General features: G+C 36.3%; 1 protein-coding gene across 1 annotated transcript; it reads right to left on the bottom strand.

Annotated features, from left to right (window-relative positions):
- Positions 1-1,545: 1,545 nt before the first annotated feature.
- On the bottom strand, positions 1,546-2,466 carry LOC139843879 (uncharacterized). Its single transcript, XM_071834057.1, has one exon. It carries the CDS (start codon positions 2,464-2,466, stop codon positions 1,546-1,548), a length of 921 nt encoding a protein of 306 aa, XP_071690158.1.
- Positions 2,467-10,898: the final 8,432 nt, after the last annotated feature.

Genomic DNA, 10,898 nt, shown 5'->3' with positions numbered 1-10,898 from the left:
ATACAAATGATATAGGTTCGTGAATCCGAGGCCAACCCTGCATTGTTCAGTTCCTTCGTATGCATATTTTCACTACAAAATATCGTATTGTGAGTTCATTTGATTCCCTTTTACTCTTTACATTTTTGGGACTGAGAATACATGCGCTGTTTTTACAACTGCTTTATTAAATGCTTTTGAAATATATTCTGAATTGAGAATACATGAAATGCTTTTATAAATGTTTGACGAGATAGACACAAGCAAAACATTCCTCGAATGAATTATTATGCAGACAGAAGTTCTGTTGATTATTATGATTGAATTAGTTGGACGTGATAATTGCCACTAATTGTTGTGAATATTTCCCTTGATTATTATTGCTTGGTAACCTAAGAATTAGAAACGGGTATGGCACTAATTCACGCGAATCCTAAAGGTAGCTACCGGGTTTAACACCCCCACCCAGAATGTTCACTAGATGGAAGAGCTAGTGGGCGTGGTGTTTAGTACTTCGAAGTTTATATATTATACATACGAGATGTTCTGTTTTGGGGATATTATTGATGCACATTATATCCTAAGGTCGGTTACCATGTTGAGCAATGAAATCATTATGATTGTTATGTATCGAGAGATTGATTTTTATACACAGGTTATGTGTATTAGTTTTGTGCACGAGATATGTGTACGATTATTAAAAATCGCGAGGCAACCTACGGGGGAGAAAAGGATACGAACCTACTCTGCTAAGCATTATGAAAAATGGTTTCGTACACGAGATAGGTGTACTGTATTTGAAATCTTTTGGTCTATCAAAATGATGAATTTTATTGCTTACGATAAACTTATGAACTCACCAACCTTTTGGTTGACACTTTAAAGCATGTTTATTCTCAGGTATGAAAGAAATCTTCCGCTGTGCATTTGCTCATTTTAGAGATATTACTTGGAGTCATTCATGGCATATTTCAAAAGACGTTGCATTCGAGTCGTTGAGTTCAACAAGATTGTTATTAAGCCATTTATAGTTTGAATATATTATGAAATGGTATGCATGCTGCCAACTTTCGATGTAATGAAAGTTTGTCTTTTAAAAACGAATGCAATGTTTGTAAAATGTATCATATAGAGGTCAAGTACCTCGAGATGTAATCAAATGTAATGTATTCATTCAGATGGATTAGGACAGGTCATTAAACACGGCATCTTCTAGTGAAATCTTTTGCATATCAAAACCAAGTATATCTAACCCCCTTGCATCGTTATCCACGTAGATGTTTATGAAATACTTGAAAACTTCGTTTTTGATTTCCTTTAGATCCTCCTGCCACACACCATTAACATGCAAACCTCTAATATTATTTTTGTTGTACCTGCGTTTGATTGCCGAGTGAAAGAATTTGGAGTTCTCATCTCCCTCAACCGCCCATTTGATGCGCGCCTTCTGTTTGAGCATATTATTTTTAACCTTGTCTTTTTTATCCAGTTGCATCTAGTGTCTAACCAATCCGACCTCTCTCTATCTGAAAGTATTCTTCGTTCGGCTTCTAATTCCCATGAGTTTCAGAGTTCCATAAGCTCTTTAATTTCCAAGTCTAATTTGCCAAAAGTTTCGCCACTCCAAACTTTCAAACTCTCTTTAACTTTCTTAAGTTTAAGCCTAAAGATGGTGTCAGGTCTATGTGCCCCAACCTTTGTTTTCCAAGCCAACTCAATAATCTTATCAACACCTACCTCGTCAAACCAAGAGTCAAAAACCCGAAAGGGTTTCGAATTGAAGTCAGTGTGCCCATTTTTTAGAAGAATAGGGGAGTGACCGGTGAGTTTCCTATCTAATGGAATGCTAGAAAGATCACTCCACATTTGACAAAAATTATCCGAGACCAAGAAACGACCGAGTTTGCTAAATTTCAAACCATCGTCGCTAATCCGGGTAAACTTCTTGCCTAATAAAGGAATTTCCATCAAGCCGTTCCTCTCAATGAAATCATTAAACATCGACGCTCTTCTTTCTTTGAATTCATAATTTTGTCGTTCATCTATATGTCTTACCTCGTTGAAATCGCCGCATAAAATCCAAGCTACGTTGTTGAACCTTAGGAGACTGTCCAGACTATCCCAAAAATGCCTTTTTTTGTTATCACTATGAGGACCGTATACGTTAACAACCATAATCTCTGTATCGTAACCAGTAAGTTTCCCTTTAATTGCAATAAAGAACTCACCCTCGACAGCTTCATTAACCACAAAAATATTAGAATCCCATATCAGTAAAAGACCCCCCGACCTACCTACAGCTTGTTTTTCGACATAGCCAATATTGACAGAACCCCAAAGATTTTCAACCCATGAATCGTTTACACCATGGCTTTTTGTTTCTTGAATTGCTGCCACAATCGGATTCGCATTCGAGACTAAACTCCTAAACCAACAAACTTTACCTCCAACTTTAAACCTACGAATATTGATTGACAAAATCTTCATAATGAAAATTTGATGAACTTATAATTCTTGTTCACCCTTGAAACCAAGTAGCTGTGCATAATCGGATAAATTAATGCTACTTTCGGAGTTACCTGAAGAAACCGAGACCTCATGATCTACACTTCTGTGTTTGCTGCTTAGAATATCGTTAATTATAGCTACTCGTTAACGTTTGGTGAAATGTCCCATTCTTATTGATTAAAAACGTTCCATATTAATTGATTTCGTTGCGAGGTTTTGACCTCTATATGAGACGTTTTTCAAAGACTGCATTCATTTTAAAACAAACCATAACCTTTATTTCATCAATAAAGGTTTAAAAAGCTTTACGTAGATTATCAAATAATGATAATCTAAAATATCCTGTTTACACACGACCATTACATAATGGTTTACAATACAAATATGTTACAACAAAATAAGTTTCTTGAATGCAGTTTTTACACAATATCATACAAGCATGGACTTCAAATCTCGTCCTTATTTAAGTATGCGACAGCAGAAGCTCTTAATAATCACCTGAGAATAAACATGCTTAAAACGTCAACAAAAATGTTGGTGAGTTATAGGTTTAACCTATATATATCAAATCATAATAATAGACCACAAGATTTCATATTTCAATACACATCCCATACATAGAGATAAAAATCATTCATATGGTGAACACCTGGTAACCGACATTAACAAGATGCATATATAAGAATATCCCCATCATTCCGGGACACCCTTCGGATATGATATAAATTTCGAAGTACTAAAGCATCCGGTACTTTGGATGGGGTTTGTTAGGCCCAATAGATCTATCTTTAGGATTCGCGTCAATTAGGGTGTCTGTTCCCTAATTCTTAGATTACCACACTTAATAAAAAGGGGCATATTCGATTTCGATAATTCAACCATAGAATGTAGTTTCACGTACTTGTGTCTATTTTGTAAATCATTTATAAAACCTGCATGTATTCTCATCCCAAAAATATTAGATTTTAAAAGTGGGACTATAACTCACTTTCACAGAGTTTTACTTTGTCGGGAAGTAAGACTTGGCCACTGGTTGATTCACGAACCTATAACAATATATACATATATATCAAAGTATGTTCAAAATATATTTACAACACTTTTAATATATTTTGATATTTTAAGTTTATTAAGTCAGCTGTCCTCGTTAGTAACCTACAACTAGTTGTCCACAGTTAGATGTACAGAAATAAATCGATAAATATTATCTTGAATCAATCCACGACCCAGTGTATACGTATCTCAGTATTGATCACAACTCAAACTATATATATTTTGGAATCAACCTCAACCCTGTATAGCTAATTCCAACATTCACATATAGAGTGTCTATGGTTGTTCCGAAATATATATAGATGTGTCGACATGATAGGTCGAAACATTGTATACGTGTCTATGGTATCTCAAGATTACATAATATACAATACAAGTTGATTAAGTTATGGTTAGAATAGATTTGTTACCAATTTTTACGTAGCTAAAATGAGAAAAATTATCCAATCGTGTTTTACCCATAACTTCTTCATTTTAAATCCGTTTTGAGTGAATCAAATTGCTATGATTTCATATTGAACTCTATTTTATGAATCTAATCAGAAAAAGTATAGGTTTATAGTCAGAAAAATAAGTTACAAGTAGTTTTTGTAAAGGTAGTCATTTCAGTCGAAAGAACGACGTCTAGATGACCATTTTAGAAAACATACTTCCACTTTGAGTTTAACCATAATTTTTGTATCTCAGTTTGTAGGTGTTTTTGGTCGTTGGTGTATGGATTAGATATAAAGGATATGAAATTTTGTTTTCATGTAAATAAGTCATGAATGATTACTCATATTTTTGTAATTTTATGAGATATTTCATGCTAGTTGCCAAATGATGATTCCCACATGTGTTAGGTGACTCACATGGGCTGCTAAGAGCTGATCATTGGAGTGTATATACCAATAGTACATACATCTAAAAGCTGTGTATTGTACGAGTACGAATACGGGTGCATACGAGTAGAATTGTTGATGAAACTGAACGAGGATGTAATTGTAAGCATTTTTGTTAAGTAGAAGTATTTTGATAAGTTTATTGAAGTCTTTCAAAAGTGTATAAATACATATTAAAACACTACATGTATATACATTTTAACTGAGTCGTTAAGTCATCGTTAGTCGTTACATGTAAGTGTTGTTTTGAAACCTTTAGGTTAACGATCTTGTTAAATGTTGTTAACCCAATGTTTATAATATCAAATGAGATTTTAAATTATTATATTATCATGATATTATCATGTATGAATATCTCTTAATATGATATATATACATTAAATGTCTTTACAACGATAATCGTTACATATATGTCTCGTTTAAAAATCATTAAGTTAGTAGTCTTGTTTTTACATATGTAGTTCATTGTTAATATAATTAATGATATGTTTACTTATCATAGTATCATGTTAACTATATATATATATATATATATATATATATATATATATATATATATATATATATATATATATATATATATATATATATATATATATATCCATATATATGTCATCATATAGTTTTTACAAGTTTTAACGTTCGTGAATCACCGGTCAACTTGGGTGGTCAATTGTCTATATGAATCATATTTCAATTAATCAAGTCTTAACAAGTTTGATTACTTAACATGTTGGAAACATTTAATCTTGTAAATATCAATCTCAATTAATATATATAAACATGGAAAAATTTGGGTCACTACAGTACCTACCCGTTAAATAAATTTCGTCCCGAAATTTTAAGCTGTTGAAGGTGTTGACGAATCTTCTGGAAATAGATGCGGGTATTTCTTCTTCATCTGATCTTCACACTCCCAGGTGAACTCGGGTCCTCTACGAGCATTCCATCGAACCTTAACAATTGGTATCTTGTTTTGCTTAAGTCTTTTAACCTCACGATCCATTATTTCGACGGGTTCTTCGATGAATTGAAGTTTTTCGTTGATTTGGATTTCATCTAACGGAATAGTGAGATCTTCTTTAGCAAAACATTTCTTCAAATTCGAGACATGGAAAGTGTTATGTACAGCCGCGAGTTGTTGAGGTAACTCAAGTCGGTAAGCTACTGGTCCGACACGATCAATAATCTTGAATGGTCCAATATACCTTGGATTTAATTTCCCTCGTTTACCAAATCGACAACGCCTTTCCAAGGTGCAACTTTAAGCATGACCATCTCTCCAATTTCAAATTCTATATCTTTTCTTTTAATGTCAGCGTAGCTCTTTTGTCGACTTTGGGCGGTTTTCAACTGTTGTTGAATTTGGATGATCTTCTCGGTAGTTTCTTGTATAATCTCCGGACCCGTAATCTGTCTATCCCCCACTTCACTCCAATAAATTGGAGACCTGCACTTTCTACCATAAAGTGCTTCAAACGGTGCCATCTCAATGCTTGAATGGTAGCTGTTGTTGTAGGAAAATTCTGCTAACGGTAGATGTCGATCCCAACTATTTCTGAAATGAATAACACATGCTCGTAGCATGTCTTCAAGCGTTTGTATCATCCTTTCGCTCTGCCCATCAGTTTGTGGATGATAGGCAGTACTCATGTCTAGACGAGTTCCTAATGCTTGCTGTAATGTCTGCCAGAATCTTGAAATAAATCTGCCATCCCTATCAGAGATAATAGATATTGGTATTCCATGTCTGGAGACGACTTCCTTCAAATACAGTCGTGCTAACTTCTCCATCTTGTCATCTTCTCTTATTGGCAGGAAGTGTGCTGATTTGGTGAGACGATCAACTATTACCCAAATAGTATCAAAACCACTTGCAGTCCTTGGCAATTTAGTGATGAAATCCATGGTAATGTTTTTCCCATTTCCATTCCGGGATTTCGGGTTGTTGAAGTAGACCTGATGGTTTCTGATGCTCAGCTTTGACCTTAGAACACGTCAAACATTCTCCTACGTATTTAGCAACATCGGCTTTCATACCCGGCCACCAAAAATGTTTCTTGAGATCCTTGTACATCTTCCCCGTTCCAGGATGTATTGAGTATCTGGTTTTATGAGCTTCTCTAAGTACCATTTCTCTCATATCTCCAAATTTTGGTACCCAAATCCTTTCAGCCCTATACCGGGTTCCGTCTTCTCGAATATTAAGATGCTTCTCCGATCCTTTGGGTATTTCATCCTTTAAATTTCCCTCTTTTAAAACTCCTTGTTGAGCCTCCTTTATTTGAGTAGTAAGGTTATTATGAATCATTATATTCATAGATTTTACTCGAATGGGTTCTCTGTCCTTCCTGCTCAAGGCATCGGCTACCACATTTGCCTTCCCCGGGTGGTAACGAATCTCAAAGTCATAATCATTCAATAATTCAATCCACCTACGCTGCCTCATATTCAGTTGATTCTGATTAAATATGTGTTGAAGACTTTTGTGGTCGGTATATATAATACTTTTGACCCCATATAAGTAGTGCCTCCAAGTCTTTAATGCAAAAACAACCGCGCCTAATTCCAAATCATGCGTCATATAATTTTGTTCGTGAATCTTCAATTGTCTAGACGCATAAGCAATCACCTTCGTTCGTTGCATTAATACACAACCGAGACCTTGCTTTGATGCATCACAATAAATCACAAAATCATCATTCCCTTTAGGCAATGACAATATAGGTGCCGTAGTTAGCTTTTTCTTCAATAACTGAAACGCTTTCTCTTGTTCATCATTCCATTCCAATTTCTTTCCTTTATGCGTTAATGCAGTCAAGGGTTTTACTATTCTGGAAAAGTCTTGGATGAACCTTCTGTAGTAACCAGCTAGTCCTAAAAACTGGCGTATGTGTTTCGGAGTTTTCGGGGTTTCCCACTTTTTAACAGTTTCTATCTTTGCCGGATCCACCTTAATACCTTCTTTGTTCACTATGTGACCGAGGAATTGAACTTCTTCCAACCAAAATGCACACTTTGAAAACTTAGCGTACAATTCTTCCTTCCTCAATACTTCTAACACCTTTCTCAAATGTTCACCATGTTCTTGGTCATTCTTTGAGTAAATAAGTATGTCATCAATGAAAACAATGACAAACTTGTCAAGGTATGGTCCACACACTCGGTTCATAAGGTCCATGAACACAGCTGGTGCATTAGTTAAACCAAACAGCATGACCATAAACTCGTAATGACCGTAACGTGTTCTGAAAGCAGTCTTTGGAATATCATCTTCTTTCACCCGCATTTGATGATACCCGGAACGTAAGTCAATCTTTGAATAAACAGACGAGCCTTGTAGTTGATCAAATAAGTCGTCGATTCTCGGTAGTGGGTAGCGGTTCTTGATGGCAAGTTTGTTCAACTCTCGGTAGTCGATACACAACCTGATTGTACCATCTTTCTTCTTGACAAACAAAACAGGAGCACCCCACGGTGATGTGCTTGGTCGAATGAAACCACGCTCTAAAAGTTCTTGTAATTGGCTTTGCAGTTCTTTCATCTCGCTGGGTGTGAGTCTGTAAGGAGCACGAGCTATTGGTGCAGCTCCTGGTACAAGATCTATTTGAAATTCAACGGATCGATGTGGGGGTAATCCCAGTAATTCTTTCGGAAATACATCGGGAAATTCTTTTGCAATGGGAACATCATTGATGCTCTTTTCTTCAGTTTGTACTTTCTCGACGTGTGCTAGAACAGCATAGCAACCTTTTCTTATTAGTTTTTGTGCCTTCAAATTACTAATAAGATGTAGCTTCGTGTTGCCCTTTTCTCCGTACACCATTAAGGGTTTTCCTTTTTCTCGTATAATGCGAATTGCATTTTTGTAACAAACGATCTCTGCTTTCACTTCTTTCAACCAGTCCATACCGATTATCACATCAAAACTCCCTAACTCTACTGGTATCAAATCAATCTTAAATGTTTCGCTAACCAGTTTAATTTCTCGATTCCGACATATATTATCTGCTGAAATTAATTTACCATTTGCTAATTCGAGTAAAAATTTACTATCCAAAGGCGTCAATGGACAACTTAATTTAGCACAAAAATCTCTACTCATATAGCTTCTATCCGCACCCGAATCAAATAAAACGTAAGCAGATTTATTGTCAATAAGAAACGTACCCGTAACAAGCTCCGGGTCTTCCTGTGCCTCTGCCGCATTAATATTGAAAACTCTTCCGCGGCCTTGTCCATTCGTGTTCTCCTGGTTCGGGCAATTTCTAATAATGTGGCCTGGTTTTCCACATTTATAACAAACTACATTGGCATAACTTGCTCCGACACTACTTGCTCCGCCATTACTCGTTCCGACACGATTTGTTCCTTTCGTTCTATTAACCCCTGGTTCGTAGACCTCACACTTCGCCACGCTATGACCATTTCTTTTACACTTGTTGCAAAATTTGGTGCAGAACCCCGAGTGATACTTTTCACACCTTTGGCATAACTGCTTCTGATTGTTGTTGTTGTTGTTGCGGTTATTCTTGTTGTTGGGATGATTGTTGTAGTTGCTGTTGTTGTTGTTGTTGTTGTTGGGCCGTTTGTTGTAGTTGCGATTGATGTTGCGATTGTTGGGATAATTGTTGCGATTATTGTTGTAATTGCTGTTGTTGTTGTATTGGTGATTCTTATCACCGTTTTCCTCCCACTTTCTTTTGACTTGCTTCACATTGGCCTCTTCAGCAGTCTGTTCTTTAATTCTTTCTTCAATCTGGTTCACTAGCTTGTGAGCCATTCTACATGCCTGTTGTATGGAGGCGGGCTCGTGTGAACTTATATCTTCTTGGATTCTTTCCGGTAATCCTTTCACAAACGCGTCGATCTTCTCTTCCTCATCTTCGAATGCTCTCGGACACAATAGGCACAATTCTGTGAATCGTCTTTCGTACGTGGTAATATCAAATCCTTGGGTTCGTAACCCTCTAAGTTCTGTCTTGAGCTTATTGACCTCGGTTCTGGGACGGTACTTCTCGTTCATCAAGTGCTTGAATGCTGACCATGGTAGTGCGTACGCATCGTCTTGTCCCACTTGCTCTAGATAGGTATTCCACCATGTTAACGCAGAACCTGTGAAGGTATGCGTAGCGTACTTCACTTTGTCCTCTTCAGTACACTTACTTAAGGCAAACACCGATTCGACCTTCTCGGTCCACCGTTTCAATCCGATCGGTCCTTCGGTTCCATCAAATTCCAAAGGTTTGCAGGCAGTGAATTCTTTGTAGGTGCATCCTACACGATTTCCTGTACTGCTAGATCCAAGGTTATTGTTGGTATGTAGCGCAGCCTGTACTGCGGCTATGTTTGAAGCTAGAAAAGTACGGAATTCCTCTTCATTCATATTCACGGTGTGTCGAGTAGTCGGTGCCATTTCCTTCAAAATAGTCAAATGGAACAAGTTAATCATACAGAATATTAAGAGTAGTTAATAGTATTTCATAGCATAATATGAACTCATTTATAAAAGCTTTTTCTTTATATTAGCGTTTTATAAGTTTAAATTCGGGTAGTACCTACCCGTTAAGTTCATACTTAGTAGCTAATATACAATTCAACTACTACAATTCTATATGAAAAACTGATTATAATAATATTTCGCGTTCAAACTTTTACACAATATTTTACAAACTTACAATACCGCTTATTTTACATATAGCATGAAATATAGCACACAATAAATTTGATACAAGATGGTTGTGAAGATAATTCTAGCTAGTACACAAGTCGTTCAGCAAAGGCAATAAAGACACGTAATTCATACGTCTAGAAACAAGTCATGCATTCTGGTTTTACTAGGATTACTTCCCATCCTTGGTCTTGTGGAACATAACCGTTATGGCCGTTGATAAGACAGCGTGTTGTAATGTCGTCAAAGGGACGAGGGTTACGTAATGTCCAACAGTCCCGTAACAATCTAAAAACCTCATTTCTTACCCCAATTATCGACTCCGTCACTTGTGGGAACGTTTTGTTTAATAGTTGTAGCTCGATGTTCTTGTTCTCACTTTGGTGAGAAGCGAACATTACTAATCCGTAAGCATAACATGCTTCTTTATGTTGCATGTTAGCCGCTTTTTCTAAATCACGAAGTCCAATATTCAGATATATTGAGTCAAAATAATTTCTTAACCCATTGCGTAAAATAGCATTTGGGTTCCCCGCAATATATGCGTCAAAGTAAACACATCGTAACTTATGGATTTCCCAATGTGATATCCCCCATCTTTTGAACGAAAGCCTTTTATAAACCAAGGCATTCTTGAAACGTTCTTCGAATGTCTTACAAACTGATCCCGCCTTAAATAGTTGTGCTGAAGAATTCTGACCGACTCTAGACAAGATTTCATCAATCATGTCTCCGGGTAGGTCTCTTAAAATATTGGGTTGTCTATCCATTTTGTGTTTTTATACTGTAAAATAGACAAGAGTTAG

Source organism: Rutidosis leptorrhynchoides, chromosome 1 (assembly GCF_046630445.1).
Source record: "Rutidosis leptorrhynchoides isolate AG116_Rl617_1_P2 chromosome 1, CSIRO_AGI_Rlap_v1, whole genome shotgun sequence".
NCBI classification, from domain to species: Eukaryota; Viridiplantae; Streptophyta; class Magnoliopsida; order Asterales; family Asteraceae; genus Rutidosis; species Rutidosis leptorrhynchoides.
The sequence above is the reverse complement of the archived record's forward strand: the minus strand, read 5'-3'. Positions and strand labels throughout refer to the sequence as shown.

Bases quoted from the DNA above. Each gene is read 5' to 3' on its own strand.
- LOC139843879 (XM_071834057.1), bottom strand. From the start codon at position 2,466: ATGAAGATTTTGTCAATCAATATTCGTAGGTTTAAAGTTGGAGGTAAA.